At 42.3% G+C, this 16,863-nt stretch overlaps 1 protein-coding gene across 1 annotated transcript in view; it reads left to right on the forward strand.

Moving 5' to 3' along the window:
* Positions 1-16,863, forward strand: part of frem3 (Fras1 related extracellular matrix 3) — a 29,174-nt gene continuing 12,311 nt past the window's right edge. The window contains exons 1-3 of the mRNA XM_046415713.1: positions 1-5,216; positions 5,782-5,871; positions 15,831-15,977. Of these exons, the coding sequence (XP_046271669.1) occupies positions 188-5,216; positions 5,782-5,871; positions 15,831-15,977 (5,266 nt within the window). The 5' untranslated portion in view covers positions 1-187. The remainder of the gene's footprint in view (positions 5,217-5,781; positions 5,872-15,830; positions 15,978-16,863) is intronic.

Raw genomic sequence — 16,863 nt, forward strand, 5'->3', positions numbered from 1 at the left:
GCATTCACCACACTTGTGTCTCTGTGTGGCCACATTGAAACAGAGAGAGACATAGAGGACACACTCCAGGGTCCAAATCATCAGAAAGAGCGTTTTCTTTTTTTATGCTTTCTCCCTCCACTTGGGATAAGAATCAGCCCTCTACCACTGACTTGTAAAATAAATTGCAAGGCAACTAGCAGTGGATATGGCTGGTTGTCTGCAAAGTTCCCCACTTTGTCAAAAGTGGGCACTTTTGAGATGCCTGCTAGTGACATTTGCTCTCAGCTTCTGTTTTGCCTCAGTTGATGCAGAGCCATTTGACCCAGCTCACCTTTATCGCCACAGATCTGGACCTAATGAAGACAACATCATCATCGCTAACAATGGGATCAGAGTGCCGATTGGCAGGTCTGTGTTTCTGGACCCTGTGAATGACCTGGTAACAGAAGTGCAGCCTGGTGACCGCTGCCACATCACAGTTTTGGACAATGACCCACTGGCCCAGAAACCTGGTATGCTGACCCCTAAAAAGTTCCCCTGTTTATTTGGACCAGATGAAGTGAAATACACTCATTTTGGATCCCGGAGCCCCAGCAAGGATCGCGTGAAGCTACAGCTTCGTTATGACTCCCAGACGGACACAGTTATCATCCCTTTCATGCTGGAAGTGGAGGTTGTTTTCCAGCAGCTTGAGATCATCACCAGGAATATGCCCCTTAATGTTGAAAAGCTCAGTGGTGACAGCAACCCCATTGATAAAAAGGCTCTGGAGTTTTCTTTTGAGGATGGTGTCACGCAGTGTAAGATCACGACTCTGGCTGGTGAAGGAGGTCTTCCCAGGTATGGTACTCTTTTGAATAACCCCTCAAATGGCCAAATGGTTAACTGTGATGAGTTTGTGAAACAGGGCATACGTTACAAGCACACAGCTAAAACCAACTCACCAAACAGAGACTATATTCCAATGATGGTAGAGCTGCAGGATAATGAAGGCAACACCATAATGCAAGAGTATTTCCAAGTGATGGTTAGAATCAGAGAGGGTGCAGAGAATACTGCTCCTAAACCCAGCTTTGTGGCCATGATGATGATGGAGGTTGATCAGTTTGTGATGACAGCTATTACAAGTGACATGCTGGCTGCTGAAGACGTTGAATCTGACCCAGATGATTTAATCTTCAACATTACTTCACCCCTGAACCCGCAACAGGGCTATATCATCAGTACAGATGACCAGAACCTGCCTATCACCTCTTTTTATCAGAGAGACATCAAAGATCTTAAAATAGCTTATAAGCCACCATCAGAAGACTCAGAAGTAGAGAGGATTTTCCAGTTGGAGCTTGAAATTGTAGACACCGATGGTGCTGTGTCTGATACGTTTGCCTTTATGATTGTGGTCAAGCCTATGAATACCTTGGCTCCTGTAGCAACAAAAAATACAGGCCAGCTATTGTTTGAAGGGCAGTCGCGAGCTCTCTCCAGCTCCCAGAATTTAGAGATCAGTGATGAAGATAACCTGGAAGATGTGACAATAACTGTTGTTGATGGCTTAAAGCACGGAGACCTGACCGTGCTTGGCAGTCGCAGAAAATTCTTTACACCTGCCGATCTGGACGCAGGTATTGTGGTGTACCAGCATGATGGCAGTGATACCTATAGCGACAACATTATTTTTAGAATGACTGATGGCAGTAATGAGGTGGAGTTTTTGTTCCCTATCACTATTGCTCCCACTGATGATGAGCCCCCTATTATCAATGCTAACACTGGCTTGGTGCTATTCAAGAATGAAGTCATGCAGATTTCTCCCTTCATCCTGAGTGCCACAGACATTGATTCAGAAGATTCCACCATTAAGTTTATCTTGGAAGCACCTTACTCCACCGTAGGGGAGCTCCTGCTAAGGCAAGTAGAGCCTCCCTCTGACCCATCTCTTTGGAAGTTCAGTGAGACAGATGAGATGTTTGAACAAGTGGTGACTGAATGGTTTCAGCAAGATATTCTTGATGGAAAGCTGTTTTATCGTCATATCGGACCCCACAGCACCACTACTGTGATTGATCAGTTTGTGTTCCGCGTCCAAGATGATAATGACCCTCCTAATCAATCAAGTGAACACATGTTCACCATCAAGATCCATCCTGTTGATGACCTTGCCCCAGAGCTTTTTCCAGGCACCACCCTTCATATGACCGTTCAGGAATATGAGCTAACACACTTCAAGAAGAAATTCTTGTGTTATACTGATCTCGATTCAGATGACAGGGACCTGAAGTACACCATCATTAAGACCCCAACTGACACAGATGAGAACAATCCATCCCCCTTAGGTGAAATTGTACTGACTGACAACCCTGACACTGTAATTACAGAGTTCACACAGGCCCAGGTTAATCACCACAAAGTAGCTTATAAGCCTCCAGACCAGGAGCTGGGCATCACTCCAAAAGTGGCTCAGTTCACATTTATTGTGGAAGACACTGCTGGTAACACAGCAGATGGACTATTTACCATATTCCTACAGCCAGTTGACAATAAACCCCCACTTATCACCAACACAGGATTCACTGTCATGGAAAGGGGTACATATGTCATCACTAGGAAGGAGCTGCATGCCACAGACACGGATACAGATGATGAAAATATTGTCTTCACTGTGACCCAAATTCCCGTGTATGGTCATCTGCAGTACTTGGGGATCGAAATGTCTAACAGCGAAACATTTGTACTTGAAGACATCACAAATGGTCGTCTAACTTATATCCATGGTGGAGAAGAATCCCTCAGTGATGTCATTAAGCTTGATGTCAGTGACGGTTTTCATGAAGTTCCCATCATCATTAAGATCACCATTGAGCCAGTTGATGATGAGACCCCCACAATTATGCTCCCACCAGGTCTGCTCGGAGCTTATATCGATGTACTGGAGAATGGAGCAACGGAGATTACAAGCAATGTCATTCAGGGCCGTGATGAAGACACAGATGATCTTGTGCTCACTTTCATTGTTGAAGAGCCTCCCAGGCTGGGTGAAATCCTGGTTAATGGAGCTCCCGCTGAGAGATTCACCCAGGAAGACATCATTAACGGGGCAGTGGTGTATGCTCACACATCTGGTGAAATCGGACCGGTCAAAGAACATGACTCCTTCAACCTTACTCTGTCTGATTTGTCAGAGCAGTGGGTTGTTGGTGGCAACAAGGTCCAAGGAGTGACAGTTCAAGTCACCATCCTTCCTGTTGACAGCATTCCACCTATTGTCAGTGTTGGAGAGCAGTTTGTTGTAGTGGAAGGGGAAAAGAATGTCATCACTCTGAACCACATCCAAGCCGAGGATATCGACACTGACAATGATGATATCCTGTGCACCATCATTGTCCAACCAACATCTGGCTATGTGGAGAATATCTCTCCTGCTGCAGGCTCTGAGAAATCCAGGGCTGGGACAGCCATCACTGCCTTTAGCATTAAAGATGTTGTCCTTGGTCATATCTACTATGTCCAAAGCATCCACAAAGGGGTTGAACCTGTGGAAGATCGTTTCACTTTTCGCTGCTCAGATGGTATTAACTTCTCTGAACGACACTTCTTCCCCATAGTCATCATTCCAGCCAATGATGAGAAGCCTGAGATTTTTGTCCGTGAGTTTGTGGTAATGGAGGGTATGAGTCTGGTCATTGACACACCAATTCTGAACGCTGCTGATGCTGACATCCCTGGAGATGAGTTGCATTTTGAGATTATCAAAAATCCCAAACATGGCACAATCGTTCAGCAGCTCAGCACTGGCACTGTCCCTGTGGAAAGATTCAACTTGGAACAGATCAAAGAGGCATCCAATATTGTTTATGAGCATGATGACTCAGAAACCAAAGAGGACAGCTTTGAAATCAAGCTCTCAGATGGAAAACATGAAGTGGAAAAAACTGTTATTATTATGGTTATTGCCGTTGACGATGAGACACCAAGGATGGCTATAAATGATGGTCTTGATGTTGAAATTGGAGAGACAAAAGTCATCAGCAACAGGGTTCTGAAGGCCACGGATCTTGACTCTGAAGACAAAGAGCTGACATATGTTGTACGTTATGGCCCAGGGCAAGGCTACCTTCAGCGTATCAGCAAGTTTGGTGATGTTTTAGGTAATATTACTCTTGGGATGAACTTCACACAGGACGAAATTGACAAACAGCTTATCCAGTATGTACACACAGGCCAAGAGGGAATCCGCGACCTTCTGAAGTTTGATGTCACAGATGGTATTAATCCCCTTATTGACCGTTATTTTTATATCAACATTGGAAGCATCGACATGGTCTTTCCAGATGTTATCAACAAAGGTGTGACTCTAAAAGAAGGAGGGAAAGTGACTCTTACCACCGACCTTCTCAGCACAACTGACATAAACAGTCCTGATGAATACCTCAGCTTTAGCATCACAAGAGCACCTAGCAGAGGTCACTTAGAGAGCACTGACCAACCAGGAGTACCCATTTCTACCTTCACCCAACTACAGCTTGCTGGAAACAAGATCTACTACATCCATACCTCCGATGATGAGATGAAAATGGATAGCTTTGAGTTTGAGGTGACAGACGGATACAATCCCGTCTTCCGTACCTTCAGAGTGTCCATCACTGATGTAGATAATAAGAAACCTGTCTTGACAATAAACAAACTGGCTCTGGATGAAGGAGAAAACAAGCTAATCACACCATTTGAGTTGACAGCTGAGGATCGGGACACCCCAGACAACCTGTTGAAGTTCATAGTCACCCAGGTGCCAGTGCATGGGCAGCTGCTTTTTAACAATACCAAACCAATTACGGTCTTTTCCAAGCAAGACCTAAACGAGAACCTTATTAGCTACAAGCATGATGGCACTGAGACCAACGAAGACAGTTTCTCCTTCACTGTCACAGATGGCACTCATTCTGATTTTTATGTCTTTCCTGATACGGTGTATGAGACACGCAAGCCCCAGATGATGACAATTCACATCAACACTGTGGACAATGGTGTTCCCCAGATTATGGTAAACAAAGCTGCTGCCTCACTGAAGGTCCTCCCAACAGGCCACATGGGCTTCCTGATCACAAGCAAGGCCCTTCGATCAGAGGACCGTGACAGTGACCAAAGACTTCTGAAATATACAGTGTCTGAGGCTCCCCTGCATGGCTTCATCATGAACACTGCCCTGGGCAATGACAGCATCAAGACCTTTACACAAGGTAAGATAATGTCTCACTAATTAATCCCATTAATTCCTCAACTTTGAAAATTTAACATGCACTAATAAATATTTTTTTATATTAACAATGGATTAAATGACCATTAAATGGCCATAATACTGCAGTTTTCCTCACTTCTATAAAACATTTTGGCATTATTCACTGGTTGCTTTGGTTTCATGGTGAGCAGATTCACAATTTTGGTTTTATCTTAGCTTGATATGAATCTGCTAAATGTGTAAATAGGGAACTGCTTGCCAACATGTTAGCCATATCAACTTCATCAGTGGCATAGCAATTAATTGTAGAATTATACTGATAATACTAATGATACTAATGCAAGTGCAACTAGTAATCATCATTATAATAATAACAACCATTCAACCTCATAAAATATTTAGACTTTGTATAAAACAATCCTGCTTTAAAACACGTCTCATGTGGCCCATAGTCCTTTAATTGCAGCCTATGGGCTATAACTAAAACCTTGTAAAAGTGGCTCTCGTCGTCACACTTATCCTTTTTCAACTAACACTCTAACTCTCTATATCTGTCATACCAACAGCTGATATCGATGACATGAAGATCTGTTATGTGCTGTTGGATGGGAGCAACGCCACAAGCGATATCTTCTACTTTACAATTGAAGACAATGGTAGGAATCCTTTAATATTTAATACTTGTGAGCACTGACACCAAACCAGGGCTCATTACTTAGGAATCATTTGCCCGAAGGCTGTCCTCAGACATTATCTGTCTTTTAATGGCTTTTTAAAATTGAAACTTCCTGCTCTTTGTCAATCTCCCAAGTGTTTGCATCACAAAGACTTAAGGCAGTTGGCCATGACTGACACCCAGGTTAGAGCCACCATCTCTTTTCGCCCCACTGGAAAGAGTACCAGGTTTAAAGGAGTCAATGGGTCAAGGGGGTCTTAGGCCAAACATTGACTGTGGGTTGGTAATGTGGAAGTGGTGGGGCTACCTCACCCTCTAAACTTAATTGTTAACGAACAATATGACACCTTCCCCCAGGGTGCCTTTCTGAGTTTTCAAATGTCCTTTTATCCTGTGCTTGAAGTGACACGGTAAAATGAGTAAAGATGAAGCATATTCAGTTCATACATTGTTCTTTGAATCAGTGTGGGTGAATAGCATCAAAAACTTGCAAAAGGAAAAATATTAGCTGAATGTTAGGATTGTGGGAATACTGAGAATTTCTGCTTAACCCAATGAATGTATTCAGTAGAATTCAAATCAAGATATTTTTGGAAGCCATCGATATCCAGTGGGGCCATTTCTAAGTAGATCCATCTTTTTCTTTCTCATCTCAGTCAGTCAATCTGCTCATATACATTGGTTTTAAGGAACTCTATTTCCTGAATGTTATATTTCCTTGTCACCCTGTCATATGAGCCTCACTTATAGAATATTATTAATATCTGCAGGTATAACATGGCAGTCTGGTTATCTATCTGGTTATCTATCTCCTGTTTATCCTAACAAATTCTCTTAAATGAACCACATGTGACATGATGATATACTGTATGAGCTTGTCACCTTTAACTCTTAAATTTACTTGAACAGTAATATAAATATAGAAAATGCAACAGGTGGCCTTTGCTATTTTAGTATCAGCTGTAAAATACAAAACAAGATTTGGAAATGCAATCAATGCAGCAGGGAAAGTTTAGTCTATAATTATAATGGTTTGGACGCCATGTTGGTGATAATACCACTATCTCCATCAGAGCCATTAAGAACGCAGGACTGGGAGGATGTGTCATTTTGTTAAATTACTGTCTTTTTCTCAGCAAAGTGAAGTCTCTCATTAGCCTCAACCGGGTCCCCGTAATTAACTTTTTCCCCAGACATGTACTAGGTGATAATTTATTTTAATGAGCATCAGTAGCTCTGACATTGATTGATAGGGATAACACAGTCATTGTTATCCTTTAATCTGAACAGTTCACCAGTATTGTAATTATTATTTCTTTGCCTTACATTTGTGACCTATTAATCTGTGAAGCAAAGCCTGTTGCTATTTCTGTCTTTAAATGGAGGTTTAAACACAGGAAGGGAAAGCAAGGGCTTCCATTAGCTCAGCAGTCCCTTTTCTGTTTGCTTTCCTACATTGTTCGAGCCTCCAGCCGAGTCAGCTGAACCAGGCGCAGTGGTGCATGCTGGGACCTAAAACAAAACCGTGTTTTTGCATGATCACGGTTCACATTTTAAGGCCACAGTGCAGTACAGCCTTCACCTCACACCACTACATACATGTAATTAGTAGCCTATGCATAAATTATTCTATATAATAATGATCAGCATACTCTCGCCTGCACACTCACAAACAACTACACCTGGCAAATTGGGTAAAAGATCAAATAACAGATAAAAGCCATTTAAGCCAAGCGGTGAATCACTAATGTGAAGTGTTGAAGGGGTGACTCCTTGGGGTGGGGGTGGGGCCTGGCATTGTCCTGGACAAGTGGGGACATGCAGGTGGAGAGCATGCTGATGGTCAGCCTATCTGCTTATAAATCTAAGAAGATGAGCTGCTTGTGTGAAAACCAAAACTCTGGGCTTTCAGAGATCTGCACCCAAGATTATCCCTTGATCTCTGTCAACACACTTCTTAACCTTAAACTGGAAATTATTCAAATTCTTTTATACTTCAAACAATTTATCATTTTGAATATACGTTTGGAATTAATCCAAATAGCGGCTTATTCTTTAGCTGTATTTTTTAGATTGGGTTAGTTTTGCAAAAACTAATCTGGTATGGGATCTAAACAGAGACCATCCACCCAAAGGAGAACTGTCCACAGTGATTATACTCACTGTAAACCTCTCTCACAGACAGTAATGCATTTTTACCCTGAACTGAACTTAATCATTATGTTTTCTTTGGTAAAACATTTTCAGAACTATTTAGCTAAGTAAATTGTTATGTTTAACACAGGTTGAGTGTGACCTCATTGGAGGAAATAAATCTCAGATGCTCTGATATGGGCAGCTGCTTAGGGGTCTTAGCAGCCTGTAAAAGGTACCTGCCACTACATGCTCTCTACTGATGCTTTTATACAGGTCAGGAGTACACACACACACACACACAAATACATATACATGATACATCGTCTGGAGATACCTTTTGATCTCAATCAGGGGCTTGAAAGTGCTGCGTCTGAAGTAGCAGTAGCATATGTGTGTGGCCAAGCACAGCTGAAGTGTGTCTTCGTCAGAGGTCAGGAGTGGACATTCAATTTCACACCAAGAGTCTCAGTGTGGACCTGCTGGTCAGCAGTTAAATTCCAGGCTTGGAGGCGAAAGTCAGTGTAGGTCTGTCAAGTCAGAACGCGTTAAGCAAGCTTTTTGGCTTATGACCTCTTTGCAGAAAAGTGCTAGAGTTGCATAAATCATTCATGTGACAGAAGCAGAAAAAACAATACCGCAATACAGAACATAGTGTTTATTCACATATTTGTGGATTGTGGATTAAGTTAAACATGTGTAATATTGAAGTCTGTAGATATATATATACTGTATATTTAACACTGAAACTTGTTGAAACTTCCCAAATGTCGCACAGAGAAAGAGAGAGAGATGATGAATCTGAACTCATGTTCTTCATCATTTAAAAAAGTTGATACATCCACACAAAACACAGGAAAACAAACCTAACAGTTTTGTCGTGGTGTGGCAGTGACCTCAAACACAAACTGTAGTTCAGTTTGGGTCATCCTGTCTGTCTGCTGAGAAATTCTAGTGGAAAAGCAATAATCTGTGACGAGTGACTGGGTCAGAAACTCCCTACAGCCATTCAAAGTGTGAGATACTGGGGCAATAAATGCTTGTTTTTACAAGTGGATACACAGCTCGCACATATCCTTGTCCAACAGACATGGGCCAGGTTAGCCACAGGCTACGAGGAGAAACTTTTACATGCTGTCGGACATGTTGAGACATTTCTGTTCATATATATTATTAATGTCAGACCTTTAGACATGAGAGTGTATTGGTCTTCAGAAACACCGACTCAGCTTGCCACTCTCTCAGTAACGCTAATTAAACTCTACTCTAACAGAAGAGAAGAAAGGGAGAACAGAGCCTCTGCATTCAGATAAGTTGACTCGGCCTCTGTGCTTCTCCTAAGAGCAACAATGTAGTCTTCTAGCGCTGGAGAGGGATCACAGACCTCAGTGGGTTGAGTGTTATGTGATCATTCAGAGCCGGGAGAGGAATGCACTTCCTTGGAGCCTCCAGACTCCAGGGCCACAGACAGAGCAGGGCCTGGAAGTGGAGTGGTATCCCGAACAGACAGGTGTGTACGTGAGAGGGAAGGCTCCAGGGGGATCTCCTTTCAAAGCCCCCTGTCACCCCACTCCCGGCTCTGCAGAAATCCTACCCAATCTCAGATAGTCCGATAACCTGCAGACTTCAAGTGCAAATGTGTCCGCTCTGGAGTGGCACTTCCCCAGAGGGAGAAGGGAAATTATAAAAGACATAGAAAATGTGTTTATATTTATCTGTACTATAGTTTCCCCTTGAGTGAATTTTTCTCAGTGCAGTGGGCGTGCTCTGGTATACTGTAGGACTGTACGCTGACAGACACGGGCATGTTACACCCTGACTTCCTAACTGTGTTTTGGGATCTTACATGTCGCCCGTGTCAACAGTCACCAGGAGATTTACTGGCTAATGGTGCCACAGTTGGGGCCCCCTGTGACTATAGGAGCTGAGGTCTCATAGTCCCCCTGCACCACACCACTCCCTGTTCTCACTCTCCCTCCTTCCCATACTCTAAGGCTCCTTTATGTCATTTCTGTTCTTTTTCTTTGGTGTGCTCGTGTCGTGACCTCTTCTCCTTTTCTTCACCTTTTCTCTCCTTACAGGGTTTTCCCCCCATATACCTTTCAGTGAACTATGGTCTCACCTAATTCTCTCACTTTCCTCACTCTTTTTGCCATTTTTCTCCAGCTTTGATTTATGGTGGTTGGAGGGCTGCAGGGGTGGGGAGTTATGATGTATGGCTACAGAGGTTATTCTTATCTGCTCTCATATGGCAAAGCTGTTGCTGTCCCTGGCTGAGCGCTCATTGAGTTACTCGTCCTCCTTTCCTTGTCCTTTTCTGCTGTTAGCATGGCTCAAGGTATGGCAATGTTGATCTGAACACTGTGGTGCAGAATGAAGCATCTCAGCTACTTTTGGATAGATTTCCATTAAATTTGATACAGCCTTCCATGGTGAACAGAAGATGAACCCTTTGATTTCGATGATACCATTACTTTTTATGTTAAGTAACCTTAATGTATATATCTGTGGTTTTGAGTAAAATGCTCCAATTCCCATGTTTTTTTGCCATAGATTTTTGGTACCCCTTAGGATGGATTGTAACATCTTTGATCATCCCTGAATCCTATCATCTTTCCACATAGTGGCATCATCAAATCCAAATTTTGATTTCCAATACTTGGTATATGACCAAATACTATTGACTTTCTCATTAGAATCAGATGTATGTGTTAAGTGTTAATCAACAGATGTAAGCGTGCTTGATAATCTAAGATGGTGAACATGACAAACATGTACTAGTTAACCTCAGCATTGTCAATGGGAGCACGTTAAGAGGCTGAGGTTAGGCTCAAAGCACTACTTTGCTTAACTAACCTCATCCTGTTTTGTTTCTACGTAACTATAACTTTTGAGCAATTAGCATGACTTGACATCTGAACATACAGTAGTGATAGAGACGATTAGATAAAGTTGTGAAAATCTTTAGCCTTTCTGATTTTGTCTGCTTTTCATTCATCCATCCATCCATCCATCCATCCTTAGTCATTCTACACTCAGTATTTTGACAAAACAGAAAGATTCCCAGCACCACATTCGTTATGCTCATCGATTTATTCAACGTCTGTGTCACTCTGCAAATTTTGCAAGCAAAGGTCAAAGAGGATGTGGCTCTCAGGACCTGTCAAATTATGATTTGTAACATCCTGCAGCGATCGCTTCGCTGACCTGCAATGAGGCAGCAATATAGTCTCTGCGATGTGTCGATTTACAGAGCACGCTGCTACTGTCCGGAGGGAATGATGAGAGTTATTAATATCTGTAATCATGCAGCATTCCTAACATGAATATTTTGGAGTGCAGGAGGGGGAGCTGGTTTTCACTATTTGAAGAATCTCTTTCTATACACGAGATGTTAACAAACCAAAACAAAGAAGAAAAGCTAACATTTGTCGGTTTACAATAGGTTTTGATGAATCCATGATTTAATATACCATACTTAAAAAAATGGTGGTTCAATACCAAGCATAGCTGATTGGCACCTCCTCTATATTTATATCAACAGGATGATTAATGAGGAAATGAATTAATAATGACGCTTGTCAGTCGATGAGGTTATTCATAGAAGGTTGCTCTTCCTTGCATCATGCTGGTGAACGTCAAAGCCTCATGCTGACCTTCCTCTCCAATCATATCTCTGGCCTGACCCACTATCCCACTGCATCTATGTATGGTGCAGGCAGCATTGCTGTGTAAATATGAGCTGATGAAGGATGTGCTGCCAGAGGATGCCAGTGCAGGGAAAATCTCAGGCTATAATGTCCTGTGTATGTTTTTTTGATGTTGTTTTGCAGAGGGAGGACATTGGATATCTGGAGTTATATGAAGAGCACTCATTTGCTGAGTCATTCTCACGTTGTACCTACATCCAAAATACTTCCCACTTTAACAGTTTTGTGTTTTCTGACACTGATGGTTTCAAGCCGAGTGCTGCAATCAAAACACTTACGTGTGCCACTTTGTTGCAAGCCACTATGTGACCTGCTGCACTGAAGTGAGTCATGCAATTTTTAATAAAGCTCTAGAAGACATCCCGTGGGTCTCATTCAGGTTATAAGAAGGAAGACATTAACCTTCTTCTTTAATATTCATCACCTGACCTTGTCTGCGAATAGCATCAATCATACTGACAGTAATTTATGAAATAGCTGCTAACTGGGACGTTTAGAAACACATGTTGCCTGTAAAACTTTTCATCCCTGCAGAAATTATGATGATTGTCAATTTAAGAGGCTGCCAGAAATGTGAGCTGAGCCCGGGAGCTACAGTGTGTATCAGATTCAATAGCCAGCATGTGTGTTATAAAAATCAGACCATTAATCATGTCTAAAATCATGCGGGACCACTATTTTTACTTCTATATTTGAAGAGCCTCGTAGGTTTTTCATTTGTCAACTTCTATTTTGAAGTTAAGTGATTTTCTCTTACTCTGTCTGTGTTACCCTGGGAAGCATGGCATCTTGATTGTTTCTTGGTTTGTTGAGACTCATGCCAGCTCCAGCCTCAGTGTCTGCCATGTATAATAGAAGTCAGGGAAAAGGGAGATTCCCCTCTCTTGCTCTGGTGTGAACAATGTGGAGGCAGGCGGGGAGGCACGCCATGGTGGTAGATCTGGCCCACCCAGACTGCGGCCTGCTGTCCCTCTCAGTTGTCCATCCCCTCAGCGAACAAAGCCGACACAGGGAGGAAGGGGAACATGGGGTGGGGAGGTGACGGGTGAGGGGGCTGGTTGTGGAGTACAGCTGTCATTCTGCTGTGTATAATCTGGTAGTGTGGCGGGAAAGGAGGACAGAGAGAGACACATAGACAAAGACAGTTAGAGAGAGAGGCAGAGAGAGACAAAGAGGGATTTTTGTTCTTGAGCTCAGCCAGAATGCTGTTTGTCTTGTTATTTTTTCCTTCCAAATTTACGTCTCTACGTGGTAAGTTAACAGTGACTGAGACACGTTGAAATTCCTTGTGAAAGGCTGAGGAAGGGCTAGGAAAGAGAGACATCTACACGACTGGCATTCTCAATAACAGCGACAGTAGTTATTCTGGACAAAAGGAACCATCTGCACCGCTTGAACAGCAAAGAAACGGCACCTGTTGACCACACAGAGTAATAAACTCACTGAGCAGACACGTCATGGAAAATGGCAAATGTTGCCTCAATCCTTTTGGCTAAAATGTAATTCAAATCTGAGGGTGTTATTAATAAAAAATGGAAACATGATTTGAGGTTGTTGGGTTAGTACTAACCTCTACTAACCAAATTGCAGTTTGACAAAAGCACAAGAAGGATAATTTCCAGTAAAAACACTTCTAAAATTGTGGTTTGATCGGGGAACATCAGAGAAATTTTGCAATCCCATTACATTATTTCACATGTGTTATGTTACACCTGCACCCCTGGTTCACCTGCATACGTGTCAGGTAGCCATTTTTCGTTCTTTCTGTCTTTCTGTTTACCACCAGTCAGGTTAACTCTGAGTAGGTCTGATCAGTTTGACACAGTATTCTAAAATACTTAAGATCTTCTTAAAGGAGTACAAAAACACAACAAAAACTATGACAAACAAGTGCTACAGTACTGTATTTATCAGTAATTTGAACCTCTTAAAATCCTTTGTTTGCATGCACACTATAGGTGTCTGTGAATACCAGTGCAGCAGCAGTGCTCTTGTCTCATTCATAAAACCTCCATTGTTTTACTCCACGGAGCGATGCAGAAACCTGAAGCTTCCCGATTGCCCGATGCCAAAACAGAGGCAGCTTTTTGTCTCCGCCGTGTTCATTTGCTAATCTGCCCTGATAGCCACTGACTAAGCTTCTCCACATATCAGCTCCAAATAGCCAGAACACACTTTCTCCAGCGCAGAGACACTCTGGTTATTGTAGTTTGCCAAAGACAGACATCAGGCCCAAAGAGGAGTTTTTCATGACATGTGACGCAGAGTAGATTGATTATCGGCTAGAAGTTCATGTACATTTATTAGAGTACACTTACTGCGTGTATTTGTTTCTGCACAGAATGCATCATCATCATCATCAGTTCATCATTTTATTCACATACTGTCTAAACACCGAAAGAATTTGGGGCAAGCAAAAACAGACATGATACACGTTTCCTGTATTTTTAGCCATGTTGGAAACCGGAGCATGGTTGACGATAGCCGTGCCCACCCTGCTCTGTTGCCAGCCTTTAACCATGTGCAGGCTTCATTTGTCTGTGTGTGTGGAAAATGGCAGATGGAATAAAACATACTTTGATTGTATGAACATACACTTGTCTTTAGCCAGTTTTGTGAGGAGAATTAGAAACATGCCTCCTTGTCTACTGTCCCATTTACTTCCAGTGTCCCACATTACGCACTTGTTGCTGTCCGTTCCATTCAAACATGTTTCTGTGTGTTAGTGGCTGTGGTCTTTTTGACGCTGCCTGGCTTGGCTTCAGTGTTGACATGTGGGTTTGAGGAAGTGGCCCCCTTTCCCATGCTGAATACCCACACTCAACCCCCCAGTGTTTTCATTCTCTCCAGTCACAAAGCATAAAGACTGCAGCCTCTTTCTTCCTCACTGAGGCAAAACTGAGCTCAGTGCTGGTTCATTGTGTGGAAAGGCAGAACAGGCAGAAGCTCCTGGTCATTTGTACACTTGTTTTTTCTTTTTCAAGCCACTATGAAAGGTATGATATTCTGTGCACCTTTGTGTGACTTGTTTCACACTAAATAAAAGATGATTGGTTTTTAAAACTAAGACCAGTAACCTGCTAAACGGCTGAATGTTCCTTCTGACCCAATGAAGTTCCCTTGCACCTCCAAGCATCTTTAGCAGCGTTAGGTCAACAGGGCAGCTGTCAGTGTGACCAGCCGTGTGAGACTAAAGACAGACAGCCCTCTCTAACGGCACTGATCCACAGGACACAGTCAGCTTGACCCATTTTGGATCAAAAGTCACACTTCACCGGGTTCATCTCAATGAAGGATAAGACTGTCGGGTTTTTCTCAGCTGTTGTTAAAAAAACATTCAGATTATGTGGCAGGATCTATAATCTTAAAAGTCTCTGAAGCGGCCAATATCAAGTCAGTGACCAAAACTGAGCTGACAGTTTGAGGGATTACATGAGTCATAAGATAGTATGGATTAAGGAAAGGATTGGACGTGAAGTTGTGGATCAGCGGTAGGTCACTCTGAGCTTTAGATGATTCATGTAGTGTGTTTTGTTCAGATGTGTTTTATTAGCACAGCCTCTTTCACAGGTGACTGTTTGTCTGAGATGCATGATTTCAGGTGCGCTCAGGCAAGGTGATATTATTTCAAGAAAGGAGTCACCCTTTGAGTTCTCTAATGGGGCACATAGAAGGCCCCCTCTAAAAATTTTATTTGGCTGAAGAGGGAGGGCAGTGGAGTGTGGACATGATGGGGCGAGGCAGATTTACAGCTCATTAAAGAAATTGTGCAATGACAGAAGTACATCATGTATATTCAGGGCTGAAAGTATGAAAGAGCATTAGGAGTGATCAGAGGGAAAAAAGAAGAAACCCTTCTTGAGACCCAGTGAATTGAGGTTTAGGGAAGTCCTGGTATTAAGTTATCGTGTTTCCCTTACAAAATTAAATTGCCCCTTTGACTCCTTTTATCCGTGAGTCCAGAGCAGATTGCGGTTTATACGCCTCAGTGGCTCCACAACATGAACTAAATAGATTGCTTCCTCTTTGTGCTGTGCAGCGGAGGTCATTCAAATAAAGAATCGGTGCAGTAAGCTTTTTTTTTTCTGTCTTTCAGGTGGAAACAAATTAAAACCCCAGCCATTCAGGCTTAACTGGGCCTGGATCTCTCTGGAGAGGGAATACTATTTAGTGGATGAAGATGCCAAATTCCTGGAGGTGACGCTCAAACGCAGAGGCTACCTGGGGGAGACCTCCTTCATCAGTAAGTGTTGACAGCCAAATGTTCAGCATCTGACTTAATGCTGAAAACAAATAACAAACTTTGAAACAACAATAACTTTATGTTTCATAAATGAATAACTGTATTTATGTACCAGTATATATGTATGGGTTACATTTAGTGACGTAAAGTTAAAGAAATATAAATAATGCATTAATTAGTTTATGCTCGTGACAAAAAGGACAAAATCTTTTGTGTCACTTTGTGTTTCCCATTAGAGTCTTCATCCCTGAATTCCTGTTTCCATTCATGTTTATAATAAATTGATATGAAGGATGATGACTCAACATGCCCTTATTAAACTGACAGCTTAACAAAGAATTATTGCCCCTTCAGCTGTTTCCTTATGTTATTGATGTACCATTTCAAAGGCCAGCCTGGCTATAAAACATCAGCTCATAACCCTCTCATCTAAAACCCATGCAGAGTCATGTTAAACTGCCTGCAAAAAGTCTTCAGTTTATACCCACAGTTAAACAGAATAAATCTTAAAATCAGCACAAAACTTCCATAAGAGTCCAAATCTTTTGTGTTCTTTGACAGGTGCTCCATTTCCTCTGTTGAGCGGGCCTGATTAAGAGCACAAATAACCTTTCCTAGTGAAGGTCACAAGGAAATGTCAACATGCTGGTCTGCTTGCTTGCGTCAGACATTTGCGTGCAGAGAGATTTATAACTACACATGCTATCAGGATCACTTCTGTCTTTGAACATGCAAGAAAGGAAACCATGGACCACTCCCCTAAATAACATTACAGATGCAGATTTTATCTAAGTATAAACCCAAGAAATTGGGGGGAAAACACATGTATGTTGACATCTGTGGTTGTGTGGTTTTTGACATCAGACAGAATCTGTTCAGTGTATCC

Source organism: Scatophagus argus, chromosome 2 (genome assembly GCF_020382885.2).
Source record: "Scatophagus argus isolate fScaArg1 chromosome 2, fScaArg1.pri, whole genome shotgun sequence".
NCBI classification, from domain to species: domain Eukaryota; kingdom Metazoa; phylum Chordata; class Actinopteri; family Scatophagidae; genus Scatophagus; species Scatophagus argus.